This window comes from Drosophila pseudoobscura, chromosome 2 (assembly GCF_009870125.1).
Source record: "Drosophila pseudoobscura strain MV-25-SWS-2005 chromosome 2, UCI_Dpse_MV25, whole genome shotgun sequence".
In the NCBI taxonomy this organism is placed as follows: domain Eukaryota; kingdom Metazoa; phylum Arthropoda; class Insecta; order Diptera; family Drosophilidae; genus Drosophila; species Drosophila pseudoobscura.
Window position 1 is genome coordinate 20,107,984 of NC_046679.1, and position 17,993 is coordinate 20,125,976.

The following is a 17,993-nucleotide window of genomic DNA, read 5'->3' on the forward strand; positions in this document are numbered from 1 at the left end:
AAGAAATATTTATGCTGGATATGGGATGTGCTAGAAATCCTTGGAGCACATTACTTCTGAGCTTATTACACCATACTCGTAATTACATATGCCCTAATGAGACTGGCCCTCAGTCAAACACACAGCCCCACTCCACGCACTCCTGCCACCGTTTCAAGGTCTTCATTCTTATATTTCTCCATCTATTTTTAGCCAGGACCTCATGTGGGGCCATATAATAACGCATATATGTACATATGTATATATAGAAATATTGTACAATGGCGACCCTGGGTGCTCTGGCTAATGTGACCATCAAAGGCCAAAATTAATTGGCATTTTGTCGGGCTACAGCTGCAAATATTTGAAAAAAATATATAAGAAAGAATCCTGGCATATTTACACGTTTATAAAAGCCAAACAGATGCCATCAAATATTATGGCACTTAGTGTAGCCAGAAATATAAAGAGCGGGTTAGGGGCCAAATAGTGGTCTCAAGGAATTCGAATTTAATAATGAAATATTGTAGATTATTAAGGAGTTGCCAGTCGCCTCCAGGCTCAATCCAAGGGAATACTGAAAATTCACTTTGATACAAGGCTCTCCTTTCCTTCAGCTCCGCATTTCCTTTCCACGAAAACGCGTCAATTCCAAGAACTCATTAATCTAGCGTAAAAATTTGTCTTAAGCTTATTTGCCAAGGAAAATTAAGCTTGTGCTTCGAGCAGAACGGCGAGACTTGACGCATGTAAAATATGGGACATGTGTCGTCGTCGTCGTTGATGCCTCGTCTGGCTCTGGCTCTGGCTCTGGCTCTGAGACTGAGTCTGGCCCGGAGTCTGGCTCGAAGTCTGCAAGGTTAAACACTTAGTGGCCACAAAGCGGCATCATTAACCGATGGAGGCGAATCTCCCACCCCCCCTTTCGTTTTTCTGCCTTTTTTAGCAATATAATTTGCCTCAAGTTGAGTTTTGCCGAGTGTAGTGGGCAGCCCAGAGAATTACAGCACTAAGCGGCTTGAGCGAAGGAATTCTAGCAAAGGATGGGGAGCTCTGAGCTGCTTGTTTATGCTGCCGTGCCGAGCGTCAAGTATTTGCCAAGCTCTCGAGGCAGTAAATAAACATATGTGGGATCTGCCAGAGTGCCGGGAGTGGGCTCAAGTTGAGGTGTAATTACACTTGCCAAGCTTTAACGCAAATTAAAGCATAATTCCAGGCACCAGGCACCAGGCCCTGGCCCGCTCTCGTCGCACATAGTTGGTCTTAATTACATTCGCCCATTGGCCAGGCCGGACCGAGACGAGCTGTTGACAAAAAAAATGCCCACAAGACCATCAAGTGCCTGAGTGGCCAGCGGGCCTGGCCTTAAATGTGACCGTGGGGACAACCGCAACACACACTCGGCTAGAAATGAGTTAACAACATTATTTGCCCGGCGACAGACGAACCGACCAACATCAATTTTATTAAGGCAGCAACGGCAATGGCAACGGCAACGGCAACGTGCCACGGATGGCCGCAGGTCCTTGACGACTTTCAATGCCTCGCATAGAGGCTTTCGGCCGGGCCCATAAAATACGTTTTGACAAGAGTTTTATCTCGCACGTCGCCTGTTAGTTGGATGTGTCACAGCGATTTATAAGGATTTGTTGCCATCAGGAATATCCAGTGACAGCTGCAGAGAGAGAAAAAAGCTCCGAATTTCAGCGAAAAAATGTGGCTTAAAGGAAACCGAATGATAAAGCTGAATTTATCTAGGAAAAACGGTGTTAACGAATTTGTAACATGTCAAAAACATCCGTTTCTAAATGTAACATTTAGTAATACTAGAAAAAAGATAATAAGGAAGTGGAAACAGAAGCTGTAATGGATTAATAATTATATTTGGTTTGTTTACTGTTAGTTGCTTGGTCCCACCATCTTTCTCTCAGTGATGAAAACTCAAACTCAGCGCTTGTTCTCGATAAGATATGAGAATTATATTTCAGTACGTATTAAAAGTCAATGCACTTCCGCCATCTTCCGCCATCTATCCATAATGAGACCTTCAAGACACGTTCCTTGACTTTTCAGCCTCGATGATTTCTGTCAGCTCATTAAGCGTTCACCGACACTGAACTCCTGGAGGCAATAGTTCAATCCACAGGTTTGGTTTCGACCTCGGGTTCAATGGTCTTGTCAATAGCATCTCTCTTGATGGTGGATGCTTTTCAAAAAGACTGTTCAAATTCCCCAAAGTGTCACTTGACCAGCAAAATCAATAAGCATCTTCTTGTCAACTAATTGTTATAATTTGCCTCCTCGACTCCTATTTCTCCCATTTTCACGGCCACGGCCACCAGCACCAGGCCTGTCAATGCCTCTGAAACGGGGGCATTGTCAAACTTATGCTAGACGACAGCATCCATCCACAAAGGCAGTAACAATGCTTAGAAGTGTTAATTTCAAAAATATTTCCAGGCCCCCAAAAGGGGAATGCGGCCCGAAGATGAATGGGTGGGAACGGATGGATGAGGAGTTGACTTAATGAGTGCTCAAGTTAATTGTTGGTTTATTTGTCACGCTTGAACTTTCGAACTCGGCGACAATTAAAAGGGGAAACTTTTCACATTCTCGAGAAGGGATGGTTCTTGTTGCCAAATTTTAAACAGCGAATCAATAAGCAGCCAGCGTTTACCCGAAACGTTGCATGCAACTCAAAGGCTGTATGCATGCCGAAGGCATTCTGCCGCAGGGGGAAGCATAAAAGAGAAAAGCCAAATGGCTTCTCAAAATTGGTTTGTATTTTATTTTTATTATTAGAAACTTTTTGTACTTTTTATGAACCATAAAAATCAAATAAAAATTTAAACTTGCGTTTTTAAAGCCTCGAGAGCCTTTTAGTGTCTATAAGCAATCAATCTTCTGCCCGCAAGGGAGGAGTCCTGCGGTAACCGCTATAAATAACCACACAGGACTAAGGAGGTCCCCCGTCTGGCCAAATCTGGGCCACGCCCCAGTCGTGTCTGCACATAATTTGTGAAATAGAACACTCGCTGCAAAGCGCAGACCCAAATTGAATCCAAATTAAATTGCAATAAATCAGCATGGCGTTAATAGCGTTCCATCGCCAACTGATAACCATTAAGTGGGCGTCGTCATGGGAGATCGCCGTACAAAAAGCAGGACTCCATCCACATGTGGGTTCGACTCTGTGGCTGGAGCTCCTGGTATGCCCCCGCTGTTTGTGTTTCCTTTTTAACGTCTAATTGATTTGTTTTTCCCGCTATATTATATGCTAAGGAGGAACTGTCAGGACCTCATCTGGGCTGGACCCACCCGCCAGCATCCCATTCATGTTGGCTATTCCTCCACTCCACTTCAGTTATTGCTGCAATCAGTGAGGCACAAACAGAGCCCTGGGCCAGCTCCTGACAAATGTATGCTTTATTATTGATATTTGTGTTTATCCAGAGGAATCGTTGCACGAAAACAAAAGTATCCCACGAATATAATAGACCAGAAGGAAAAACCCAGCCCCCGGGGGCCGAAGCTCAGGATACCCTAAAAGACCTATGAAAAGTATGGCTACCCTTGACTTTAGTCGAAGGCATCTTTAAAGGTCTGTTCCTTCACAGACCTGGGGCATAATGCTGCAAGATTTCGATTCCATTTCTCATTACTTTTGGAAAAGTCATAGTACTCTCTGAAACGTGATCCCAACGCACAAAGTGAAAGAGATGTCAAAAAATCAATATTTAATGTTGGAAAACACCCGCATACATCATAACAGATATGTGCACACATTTGTCTTTGTGCTATTTTCCCTCCACTTCCTTTTCCTATCCTCCTATCCACTCTACAATCATTTGCGGAAGTTGTCTTAATGACAGACATCAAGAGACATTTTGTGCAACAATAAGCCGGGGCGATAAGAGCTAACCCCTAGAACAATGGGGGAGGAGACGAACATTAGTGAGAACACCCATCATATCCCAACCCATGCCATTCCCCCACGCTCAACACCGAATTTGTCAGATGCTAAAACGGAGCAGGGAAAAAAATTTAATTTCATTTTCATAAACACAAAACGCCACTCACTCTGGCTGACAGCAGGGCAGCAACAGCATAGTGGCACAGAAAAAGTGGCAACATTCAGTATGTCTCTTGGTGAAATGCTGCTGGAAAACGGCTCTGGGTTAAAATAGTGGCAAAAACCCCCCGCCCGGCTACACTGGCGCGTCATTACAATTTGCATGCATAAGCAGCCGGAGCGAGTGCACACAATAAATTTTACATAGCCCAAGTCAATTACAGCATTACTTTTACTGCTGCTGCTGGTGGTGCTGCTGCTATGTGGCCACACAGCGTATGGGTAATCCAAAGCGGAGAACACTCGAAAAAGGAAAGAACAAAAAAAGAGAAAACGAAAACGAATGCATTCAAGCCGCGAAAAAATAACAACGAAGTAAGAGAGGGGGCACCCAGCACAAGGACACACACCCAAGTGGATGACACTTAAAAAGTCGTAAAAAATTCGAGAGGAAACGAAAAAACGATTGTGTAAATTAAGCAAATCGTTAAAGCCCTGAAATCGGAGCCTAATGGACCAAATCTGACCCCCTGGGCAGATAATTGCAGTAAAATGTATGAAGTTATACGACAATTTCCACAATGCTAAGCTGCATGCCAAGTGGAGAAAATAAAACCCTGAAAAATAAATCTCCCCAAAGCATAGAACATTCATCTTCAGATCCTTCTTCTTGCTGAGCTTCATCTCCAGCTGTTCTTGTGCAAGGGCGCGAAATGCATTTAATGAGCAAAACGCAGAAGGCGACAAACCAACAGCGAAATTATGCTTAGTAAATAGTTGAAGTACAGCACCAGAAAAAGTACTAGTCAGAGAGGGATTGAGAGATATACAAGCAGAGGGAGAGAGAGCCTCAGTCTGGGACTGAGTCTGAGTGCTTGGGTGAGCTATTTACATAAACCAGGTCCTAGGAAGTAGGTCACTAGCAGCAGCAGCAGCAGCAGCAGCCGTACTTGAGGACGCACCAAAGTATGCAATGAACTATGTGGCGCTTTAAGTAAAATTAAATTAAATGGCTTAAATGAGTGTCTATGCCTGTGGGGGTGCCAGTAAGGGGTGCTAAGTAAAACAAACTCTTAGATGATGTATTTGTATTTATTATGTGATGCTCCCTTGGGGAAATCCCAGGGAATGCCTTTAAGAAATACATTATTGAGTGCCATTCATTGGTAGCCTTATTTACCGGTTCAGTGGGGCTAAACAATACACAAACGCGTTCCTCATGGCCACCACACAAAATCAAGTTTCTGTTGAATTTCACTTAAAAAATTCTCCGAATTTCAATGCCTTTTTTTTGTTTTTGGTAAAATGTAAACGAAACAAGACGAGATGAGACGACACAGAAGGCAAATACACATGTCAGACAGATTAGTTGCTGCTACAGACAAACCTAGAGCATACATTGCCATCCACCGACGCCACTGGAATGGGGCGACGGCGACCGAGTGCCACATCAAAGTAGCTGCACGGAAGCACATGCCAAAAAACCATCAAAGTGCCAAGAGGCGAGGCCTGAGAAGGAGGGCGACAGGGAGGTAGCACACGTGGAAAATGCACTCGATGGGCAAAGTCATTTACGCAATTTTGATGAAATTGGCACAAACATCCTCACCCAACTCATTCCACTCATCCACTCTTACCCATCCTCCACCGCCATCGGGTGTTTCCGATTGACTCTGTCATTGCCAGTTTGATGATGATGATGTTGATGTGGCTGATGATAGATGCCGAACATCTCCAGCGGATATGCAGCTTTTAATATTTCCTTAATGTTCAAGGTTATTTGATCGCTCCATCTTCATCTTTGTGTCGGACTGCTCTCATTTGTCACACAATTTTCTTTTATGGCATTGTTCTGCTCGAACTGGACCAGATCTGTGCGAAATTTAAAAGCAAAATTCTGCCAAAGCGTGCAACAGTCGCGTACGCCCTGCCGTTTTCTACGTGCTCCATGTCAAATGTGTCATACACTAATACAAGCACACCAGCCAACAATGCGTGTGGCTGTGTGAGTGAGCGTGTTCATGTAGTACGCGTGTGTGTGTGTGCATAAATGATTAAGTGTGTGATTGCATTTGGCCTGCATGGCACGTACGCGCCATGCATTTTTGCCTTTGACACAAAGCACTTTATAATGCCAGCACACGCCCAGATACAAAGATACAAATATAGACTAAAACACCCACACATACACTCAATTAGAGAGCTGGACATTTACTGTTGCCTTCGATTCGTATTTCCCATTTCCCATGGAGGAGCTCTTTTTCAATTGGAATTTCGTTTCTTAATCTGTTTTTAATTTTGCAGAGAATTGTAGGGAACTTCTTGGCCTAAAGATTGGGAATACAGATATTGTATAATGAGATAAGATATAAAAAAAGTTACTGGTGGAATTTAAAAGAAATTTAAATTACTACAGAATTTATACAAATTCAATTCCATGGCGCATATTTTATTGTGGTTCAAGAATGGGTTCCCCAAGTCTTAGTGGACTCTCATCTGCTGCTTAGATCGACATTCTAGTTCTAGCTTTGGGCAGCACATGCCCTTTGGAAGCACAAAAGTATCGCCCTCTTCCTACCTCTTTTATTTCTCAGATGAGTTTTAACTTTCCTGCTTAAAGGCATTAATACAGTCGTTGACTTTTAAGCATACTCGAAGATTTTAAATCTAATTTGAGCAAACTTTCAAGCTTCGACTTTATACCTATGTATATGCAAACAAGTTACAAAGCAGTAGATGGTTTTTGAAGCATGTATATCCACATTATTTTCCCATAAGACTGGCTAATGAATTGCTCTGGTCAGTTGGTAGAACTTAAGTTTTAATCAAATTAAAATGCCTTGTCTAGCAAGCAAGTAGGTTGATTCAATTAGATGTATAGAATAAAAGCAGAGCTTTTGCCTCAAACTAAAATATAGTGTATATTTTGAAATACTGCCTTTTCACGGGCCTTATGTTTATGCAGTCAGTCCGCCAAGAGCTTGGCCAAGTTCCTAATAACTCTCAGCTGCTCACTTTAATGCCAGCTCCAATGTGCATCTTCGCTATCCCCATATCTCAGTTGGAAAACTTTATAGCCGAAAGTCGTGCCCCACCAATCCCTCAACGAGAACAACCGCAGCAATTTGCATAACAGAACATGGCAACACTTTTCATTTACACACAAAATTACTTGACTTGGCACCTCGGAGTCCGGGGGTAGAGCTGAGGCGGGACGCTCAGAGGAATCAAGTCTTACTTTAAATGGAATCAAAGTCGGCCGCCAAGTGCTAGTCGAGCATATAGAATAGCATAGCACATGTACAGTGGTGTGGGAAAAGCGGAAAAATAACAAAAAGGAAAATTTGTAAACTGCAGAGGCAACAAAATCAGAAATAACAACTCTGGCGTCTAGTTTTTAGTTGCTCTGGACCACTTGACTGCCTGCCAGGCAGCTAGTCGTCCTTGCCAAGCATTCGACCGAGGACGAGGACTACACGAGGATAAGGATGGGGACTATGACCGAGGACCGAGGACCGACTTGGCCAACTTGTCCGAGCTGTTTCCTTATAAAGCTGCTGCATTTCCGTGTGTCTCCGAACTGCTCTCACCACTCGCCCCACTCCTTCTCTCACGCTGTCTCTCTCGGAGGTTTACTCGGGCTCCTTTGACAAGTGCCAGTTGTGGAATTTTAAATTAAGAAAAAGTTTATTTAGCTTTCGATAGATTCTGTTTTGCTGTTCTTTCGGCGGACGGGACTCCGAGCTTGTCTTTGGCCGGGCTTAGCGTTAATCGGAAGGTGCAGCTGTCGTTTTTAGAGCAGGACGTTAATTAAATTTGTTAGATTCCTGCGGGTGGAGTGGGGCTGACAATGTGTTTGGAGCTGGATCTGAAGTTGGAAAGTTTCGGCAAATACTAGTATATCAACAATACCTACTTTTAGCTCGGTTTGCTCTCTCTGCTCCTTTCTGCACAGCTTTAAGGGAATGTTGCTCCAAACTTTCTGTTGGTTCACGATGCTGCTGTTGTGGAAAGTTTATATTTGGCTTGGTCTTTTCCTGTGTGGCAGTGTGGTGGAGGCGGGGACTCATCTAAAGTTCGACTACAGGCATCTAATGATGTCCATAGGCATTAAGTGAGGCTAGCCAGGGCCAAAAATGGACACGAGATCACTCTTTTGGGCACAAGTTTGTGGACATACCGGCAAAGTTTTTCCCCAAGGAGGTCTCACTTATTTAAAAGCGCCATTCCATGGAAAATTTAAGTCGTTAAAGGAACTGACTAAAACTAAAACTAAAGTCCCAAAACGGTGCATCACAAAGGCAACACATTGTAGTACTTACTGTCGATCTTTAGTGAATAATTCTGAACTACTCGCAGACAAAGACCTACACAGGACAATGGCCGAATCAAATTGTCTGTGAACGGATAGCCAACTACTTACTTACCCTGACTGACAGGCAATGTCTAGTTAAAATCTGGCTTCAATTTCTTGGCCCAGCTGGCCCACTGGCTGGCTGTCAACTTATCTGCTGACCACACAAACAAAACGATTCGGCATGGCTACTTAGGGGCCTGGTCCTTAGTCCTGTCCCTCGTCGACTCATTTGGCAGACGGGGAGCGATAGTCAGACATGTGTCTGCTGCTTATGTGTTAATTATCACTGGCCCAGAGACCCTAGGGGAACCCAGCTCAAGCGGTAAATGGCTGGGAAAAATATTCAAATATATGCCTGACTTGACTTTTGGTGGTATCACAGAGGCCTATGTTGTTTATGCAAATTGCTGAAAATAAACACACTCACACCAGAGTACTCACACACATATATATTTGTAAACCATAACTTCCGCCGACCGCAGCAGCAGATTCTCCACATCCCCATCCCCATCCACCCACATCCACATCCTTTATGGGCCCGAGGGTTAGGCGTAATTTGTTTTGCATAGTTCCAGGCGCGTGTTTGTATTTATTGTTTGCCTTGCTGTCTTTCGGTCTGTCTCCTGTTAAAAATATAACTTTGCCTTTGTTTTCCCATCGTCTGGTCAACGGGGAGAGTGCGTGCCCTTGCTTGTACTTCTGGTGTTATTTCTGTGCGAATTTAATTTGCCTTGTGCTGAGGTTATGCCAGAATCAGCCCATTTCAGTTGATATTTATGTTTGTCTCCCTAATTTATTTATACATTAGATACATTTGCATTCAGCTGGGCTATCTATGCGCTTCTTTTATGGCCATCTTTCGGCCAACCAGCGAAAATTTATGTTCGACTCATTTGATTAATGTGTGTTTTTGCTGGCCCCCAGAATTTACGAGTCACTGGCGTAACAATTTGAGGTTTGCGCTGGGGGCTTCCTTACACATTTTTAGTGTTTGCCGGAAAATTTATCGATGTGTTTAGTAGGTCAGCTGTCAGAACGGAGACCCATGCTACTAATCCTTCATTAGCCCCAAGTGCTTAAGCTGCTTTAAAGTTGTGAGGGAGCCCTGAGCTCCCCGAGCGGCCCGTTCGGTGACCAGTTAAATAACCATTATGTCAGCAGTCAGTCTTGATTTGCGTTTTGCTCCTTTGCCACTGGCCACATTTTCATAACTGACATCACAGCTGACCACAATTATGTTGGCCAAATCCTTGGCAATTTTTCATATTTCCACGCCGACACACAGTGCCACCCAATCACCCAGCAGCCATTGGCCCGAGTGGCCCGAAATTCCACTCAACAGTTTGTCAACAGTGTGTACAAGCAGTATTCCCACTTGCTCCTGATGGCCCTAATGTCGAGCTTTTATTAATTTCAATTTGTGTCAACATCAACGCCAAATATGCACAGGGTCCCAGAGTCTCGTGGAAGTGGCATGATTTAAGCCAGCTGATGACAAAATGTTTGGCCATTAGGCGAATTAAAGCGCAGTTTTTCCCAAGCTCCCTCATGTGGCAGCACCATTCATCTGGCAGTCTGCCCCCAGCACCAGCCCCAGTCCCGTGTTCGGGCTGACTTCAGTGGCTTTGGTGGGCGAACCAGTTCATAAACGGTCGGATCTGGCCATTGTTGCCCAAAATAACAGCAACACGAACAACTATAAAAACCATGATTGATGTGCTCGGCTTGACCCAAATGCATGTTTTTATACCAAAATAATACGCTCTCATCTCCTGTCGACCATAAGCACTAGTGTCCCTATCTGCTACATATACGTAAGAATATACGAGTGTACATATCTATAGATGATGCTTCTCCCTTCGTAGTGGGGACAATATGCTGGAGCTGAGAGGAGTTCGTTGAACTTTCGGTTAAAGTTTCAGCTAATGCTCATTATCTGACCATTTGCTGGCTCAGCACGCGGCGTATACGTAATATGAAATTTAATGTTACTTTATGCAACTTCTGCGGAGAGTGCGAGCGCCGAGCGCCAGAGCACTCAAGCACAATGTAATCGCTATTAATGAATGCCCTGAAAAGTGCCAAAGAAACGAAAGCAAACCAACAAGCAAACAAAACACATTCAACACGGACTCTCCCAGTGGCAGCAGCTACATACAAACTGAAGCTCCGCTGGCAACGCACAATGGCAGCCGAGTGCCATGTGCCCTTCGTCCTTAAGTCCAATGCTTTTTAAATATGACCAACAAAAATAAAAGTTGATTAAGCTTATGGCTGAGCATGCCAGACGTTTTAGTACCCTATAAAAGGAACAAACTGGGTTCGATGGGATAATTGACCGCCGCCAGACTTTGTTCTAAGACAATTCTAGTTATGTTTCAGCAAACAGCCTGGACTTCTAAAAGGCTCAGGCCAGCTCATACGCCACGGGACAACACGGCGATGAAACAATGCATTTCAATGCCCTGAGCAAGCGCGGGCACTAGCGCTTTTTTTCCAAAGCTGGTGACCATTCAAACGAATGCTGTATACCAGCTTTGTAAATAATTGCTACACTTTTTTAGTCTAGGTATATTTTTTCAGATAACAGAATATCTCTTCATGCACTGCACAAAGGAAGCCCATTCTGAGCCCATCCCTTCGGGCTGGGGAAAAAATAGTACAAAATGAAGTTTTGCGGAAAGGTCGCAGTTTTGCCATGGAGCCCAGCTTTTCTATGATAGAATTTTAGAGATATACTTTTAATATACAGAGGATAATTATCCCAACTAATGGCCAGGGTATCCCTCTGTCCCCATCTCACATAGGAGAGCCCTAGCAATGATTCTTCTCTGTTGTGAACGGCCGGTCGCATTGCCGCGAACGCGAATGCGAACTCGGCTACGAGGACTGATTTATAAGCGCAGCTGCCTGTGGCTGCCACGTCTGCAGCTGCAACAAAAACAGAATGGAAAGCTCCTTTTCTTGCAAAATGAAATTAATTTCCCATTGCCTGTGTTTGTGGCCACCCATTTGTCTTTGTTGGTGCACTTTACGATCCGCCGGCAGCGGTTGAAATTTGTCAGCACAGGCGATTTAGTGAGCTTAAAGGCGAAACCCCAAAGCCGCGGAAAGTGCACTTAAAGTCACACAAAAGTGCAGAACAAGATGGGCAGGAGTGGCAGTGGACCACCAGCAGGAGACTACCACTACCATCATTTGGAATCGCGTGGCAGTCGAGTGCCAAGTGGCTGCTATTGTTGTGGCTATCCCACTTAATAATCAGACATAATAGTTTGCGGCGGCAGCTAAAGTTTCTAATGCTGCAACAGGTGGTGCTTTTGTTGCATGCCCCGTGGCCCCGTGGTTGAATTCCTTTTTAATGAGGATTTACGGTTGCCCTCTGGCCCCTTCTGTGCGTGTTTTTCTACCTTCTATCTGTTCGCTAAGCGTTTGCCTTTCGGGTTATTGCTTGAACTCTTTTTGACTCGAAATTAAATTTCGCACTTTTAATGTTGTTCTCGCAGAAAAAAGCAATTTCCTCGAGGTGGAAAGCCAAATTGAAAAAGGCATAATGACTTGCCAAAAAAAAAAAAGGGCCAACCGCACACACACAAAAACCACTCACACAAACACACACAACAGCAGAAAAAAGGCAACCAGAAATGGTCGATCATTAAAAAAGGCTTACAATGTGCCATTTATTACATTTTTATATGGCCCACAGCATGGCACATAATAAAAATCTAAAACAGACTAAAAAGAAATCACGAAAAAGTTTCTCTCAAATATATGTATGTGAACGTATGTATGTTTTATTAACAATATTTCCTCCCTTTTTTGCTTGATTTGTTAAATATATTAACTTTCAGATACATCTCCCACATTTACCATCAATTTTCTCTAGTAATTCAATTTATTTGCAATACTCTACTTTAATTGGTTATGGAAAGCTTTTATTTCACATTGAACATAAATGGAATTCGGAGGAAAGTGAATGCATACTGAATGAATAAAGATATTGAAGAGGAAGGAACCTACAATATATTTATACCCGATACTCAAAATGAGTATTGGGGTATATTAGATTTGTGGTAAAAGTGGATGTGTGTAACGTCCAGAAGGAATCGTTTCCGACCCCATAAAGTATATATATTCTTGATCAGCATCAATAGCCGAGTCGATTGAGCCATGTCTGTCTGTCCGTCCGTCCGTCTGTCCGTCTGTCCGTCCCCTTCAGCGCCTAATGCTCAAAGACTATAAGAGCTAGAGCAACGATGTTTTGGATCCAGACTTCTGTGATATGTCACTGCTACAAAAATATTTCAAAACTTCGCCCCGCCCACTTCCGCCCCCACAAAGGACGAAAATCTGTGGCATCCACATTTTTAAAGATACGATAAAACCAAAAACGCAGAATCGTAGAGAATGACCATATCTTTTAGACTGCAGAATCTGAATTGGATCGTATTATTATTATAGCCAGCATCAAGAAAACAATTTCATTTTTTCTCGCCCTGTCTCTCTCTAACACACACGTAGCATAGGCGGCTTTGCTTAGAGTAAAACATTAGCGCCTAGATCTCAGAGACTATAAAAGCTAGAGCAACCAAATTTGGTATCCACACTCCTAATATATCAGACCGAGACGAGTTTGTTTCAAAATTTCGCCACACCCTCTTCCGCCCCCGCAAAGGATGCAAATCTGGGGATATTCACAAATCTCAGAGAGTATTAAAGCTAGAGTAACCAAATTTAGTGTCCGTAACAGGATTAGATCTCACTATAAAACGTATATCTCAAAATTTCGCCCCACCCCCTTCCGCCCCCACAAAGGACGAAAATCTGTTGCATCCACAATATTGCACATTCAAGAAAACTAAAAACGCAGAATCATAAATAATGACCATATCTATCAGGTTGCTGAATCTGGATCAGATCGGATCATTTTTATAGCCAAAGGAAACAAATCAATTTGCAGTGGCTACGCAGCGCCCGACGTCACGCACAGACTGATTTTCTGTCTCTCTCGCACGCACAATTACAATAACAATTATTCAAAAAAAATCAAAAATAACAATTATTCAATAAAAATCAAGAATAACAATTATAATAACAATTATTCAAAAAAATCAAGAATAACAATTATAATAACAATTATTCAATAAAAATCAAGAATAACAGTTATAATAACAATTATTCAATAAAAATCAAGAATAACAATTATAATAACAATTATTCAAAAAAATCAAAAATAACAATTATAATAACAATTATTCAATAAAAATCAAGAATAACAGTTATAATAACAATTATTCAATAAAAATCAAGAATAACAATTATAATAACAATTATTCAAAAAAATCAAAAATAACAAAAAAATCAAATAACAAAAAAATCAAGAATAACAGTTATAATAACAATTATTCAATAAAAATCAAGAATAACAATTATTCAAAAAAATCAAAAATAAGAGTTATAATAACAATTATTCAATAAAAATCAAGAATAACAGTTATAATAACAATTATTCAAAAAAATCAAGAATAACAGTTATAATAACAATTATTCAATAAAAATCAAGAATAATAGTTATAATAACAATTATTAAATAAAAATCAAGAATAACAATTATAATAACAATTATTCAAAAAAATCAAGAATAACAGTTATAATAACAATTATTCAATAAAAATCAAAAATAACAATTATAATAACAATTATTCAAAAAAATCAAGAATAACAGTTATAATAACAATTATTCAATAAAAATCAAGAATAACAGTTATAATAACAATTATTCAAAAAAATCAAGAATAACAGTTATAATAACAATTATTCAATAAAAATCAAGAATAACAGTTATAATAACAATTATTCAAAAAAATCAAAAATAACAGTTATAATAATAATTTTTCAATAAAAATCAAGAATAACAGTTATAATAACAATTATTCAAAAAAATCAAGAATAACAGTTATAATAACAATTATTCAATAAAAATCAAGAATAACAGTTATAATAACAATTATTAAATAAAAATCAAGAATAACAATTATAATAACAATTATTCAAAAAAATCAAGAATAACAGTTATAATAACAATTATTCAATAAAAATCAAGAATAACAATTATAATAACAATTATTCAAAAAAATCAAGAATAACAGTTATAATAACAATTATTCAATAAAAATCAAGAATAACAGTTATAATAACAATTATTCAATAAAAATCAAGAATAACAATTATAATAACAATTATTCAAAAAAATCAAGAATAACAGTTATAATAACAATTATTCAATAAAAATCAAGAATAACAATTATAATAACAATTATTCAAAAAAATCAAAAATAACAGTTATAATAACAATTATTCAATAAAAATCAAGAATAACAGTTATAATAACAATTATTCAATAAAAATCAAGAATAACAATTATAATAACAATTATTCAAAAAAATCAAAAATAACAGTTATAATAACAATTATTCAATAAAAATCAAGAATAACAGTTATAATAACAATTATTAAATAAAAATCAAGAATAACAATTATAATAACAATTATTCAAAAAAATCAAAAATAACAATTATAATAACAATTATTCAATAAAAATCAAGAATAACAATTATAATAACAATTATTCAAAAAAATCAAGAATAACAGTTATAATAACAATTATTCAATAAAAATCAAGAATAACAATTATAATAACAATTATTCAAAAAAATCAAGAATAACAGTTATAATAACAATTATTCAATAAAAATCAAGAATAACAGTTATAATAACAATTATTCAAAAAAAATCAAAAATAATAATTATTCAATAAAAATCAAGATACTTAAAATGAGTGTAGGCGTACATACATATATTAGATTTGTGGTGAAAATGGAGGTGTGTAACGTCCAGAGGGATAAAGTATATATATTCTTGATCAGCATCAATAGCCGAGTCGATTGAACCCCGTCTGTCTGTCCGTCCCTATAAGCGCCTAGGGCTCAAAGATTATAAGAGCTAGAGCAACGACATTTTGTATCCAGACTTCTGTAATATGTCACTATTACACATACATTTCAAAATTTCGCCCCACAGGAGGCGGAAGGGACTTTGTCTTTGTCGTGCCGTTTAATATTAGCGGCGTCTGCCGGAGAAGAGCCATACTGACTAAGTATCGGGTATAAATGTAGAGTTGCGGTGTCCGCAGCAACTCACAACGTTCCCCCTCGTTTTATCTATGAAAGAAATATATATCTATCCACCTTAATTCCGACCCTCTGGTTATTCAAGTGGTAATTGAACTTTAAACTCCCGAAAATATATTTTAAAAAGGAAAAAGGATACATTTTTGTCGTTTTCTATGTGTGTCCATATTTAAAATAATACATTTATCCCACATCAAACAGTTCTCGTACAGAAGTAAAACCATTTAGGGACTTTTTTAAAGTAGCACGACTTTTAGCAGTTCTGAGAAATTCACGATGTATAAAAAAAACACCCGTATACTCCTTCCCCCAAAACCTACTCCTATTCAGTGGGAAATATGTGAATCTGTAAACGCAAATATTTTGCCAACACTTTCCGCAAAAAAAGGAGCACAAAACGTGCGAATTTCACCCGAAAGATAGGCGCTAATAAAAATAGGAGCTGAACCAACATCAAATGGGAAAAACTTTTGAAACGCGTGAAAAGTTTGGCCTGCCTTGAGTTAGGTTCAGTCGAGCATATCCTAGAAGAATATTCTCAAAAGTCATGGTAGAAAATTGCACTCAACTTGGCGAGAACACAAACACTTGAAGACAGAAAGCCGAAAAAGGCTTTAAGAAAACTGCCAACTCATTTCGAGGAGGAACAAAATCAAAGCTCGACTCCAATCTGTAAGAAAAAGTGTGGAAATTTGCTTTCAACATGTGATTTGGGGCAGAAACAGCAGCCACATTTAATAATAAACGCGACACCGGCGAATAATGAAAAACGGTGCAGACAGGATGTGGAAAAAATGAGTAGAAATAGCTGGGCCCTGGTCGTGGTTTGTTCATTTGTTGATTTATGCTCCAATTTGCGCAACATGATGGACTAGCAGACAACAGAGTGGTCCAAGGCCTACAGCGCCAAGAAGTCGGCGGCACAAAAAAACATCTCTTTCTTTCTCACTTAGGCCCGAGAAAAGAAAGTAAGTGAATACTGCAAACATAAGTAACGTGTATGAGCCACAGAAAAATATGTAGCATAAGCTCGGGCGTCTTCTCAGTCTGGGCGAACCAAGGACGTCGCCTGTCAAGTTTTTTTCGGGACAAGTTTGCTTGGCGTCTGACTGCTCAGACCTCGAGGCCATAATTCAAACTTACCTTCGATATATGTGAGTCTTGAGAGATGTAAACGCCTTCCAAGTATATATTTAATTTTGAGGAAAACATTCATCTTTTCGGAAATGTTTTTTACGCACAAAAATGTATATCGAATGGTTTCATTCAACCTTCAGGACCTTATATATTATTCCTATGAAACATGATAATCTACTCTACTATCATTTGGCATTCACATATTATAAACCAAATAATAATGAAGTAATACAATTTTCAATTTAATCAGCACTTGTGAAATGGAAATTTGATATTACTTTTTATGCGTATATTTTTGGATTTCCTAGGAACGCTTAGAGTGTAGCTATATTTGTACTGATTTCCCACTGACAGTTCTCGGCACTTCATTTTGGCAGCAATTTCCTCAGCCAGAAAAAGAAAATAGCACAAAACGTTTGCTGTCTGCCTTTTCATCATTACTATTTCTGTGGGTGTGTGGGGTGTGTGGGTGTATGCGAAAGAGCAACTGTGTGTGTGTGTGTGTGTGGGCTGGCTCTGCTGTTGTCCTAGTCTTGTTAGTACTGAGCTGGAAACAGCAAACTTCCGCTGGCACATCCTGCCCGACAGGGCCCACTCCCTGCCCGACCAGGTCGGGCTCGGGCTCTGGCTCTATCATTTTTATGGCTATTTAAAGAGCCATAAACAACGAAGTGTGTGCGCGTGTGTATGGGCGGGTATTAAATTGAGTTTTATGCGTGATTTCCGTTCTTAACGCTTTGTTGACAATGAATTTCATAAGTGTTTAATGAAATGTGACCGAAATCTGCTTCTTTCCAGACGGAACAATTTGCGGTGCTGTGGATACTCTTCACCGTCATCGTGCTGGGAAATTCCGCGGTGCTCTTCGTGATGTTTATCAACAAGAATCGCAAGTCGCGGATGAATTACTTCATCAAGCAATTGGCCCTCGCAGGTGAGAAGGGACGAGGTGGTTGCCCTAGCAATTTCCCCCTAGCTTCCACATTCACCTGACTCTCATTTAGATCTGTGCGTGGGTCTGCTCAATGTGCTGACGGACATTATATGGCGCATCACGATTTCGTGGCGGGCGGGCAATCTGGCCTGCAAGGTTATACGGTTCTCGCAGGTGTGCGTCACTTACTCCTCCACCTACGTGCTGGTGGCCATGAGCATTGACAGATACGATGCAATAACGCATCCCATGAACTTCTCAAAGTCGTGTAAGTCTTTGTGCGAAAACTTTTCTAATTGCCAAACGATTTTGTCCAAAGCGAAA

At 40.3% G+C, this 17,993-nt stretch overlaps 1 protein-coding gene across 1 annotated transcript in view; it reads left to right on the forward strand.

Annotated features, from left to right (window-relative positions):
* CCAP-R (Crustacean cardioactive peptide receptor) overlaps positions 1-17,993 on the forward strand; it is a 36,989-nt gene that overhangs the window by 17,622 nt on the left and 1,374 nt on the right. The window contains exons 3-4 of the mRNA XM_002137626.3: positions 17,534-17,669; positions 17,740-17,937. Coding sequence (XP_002137662.2) covers positions 17,534-17,669; positions 17,740-17,937 — 334 coding nt within the window. The remainder of the gene's footprint in view (positions 1-17,533; positions 17,670-17,739; positions 17,938-17,993) is intronic.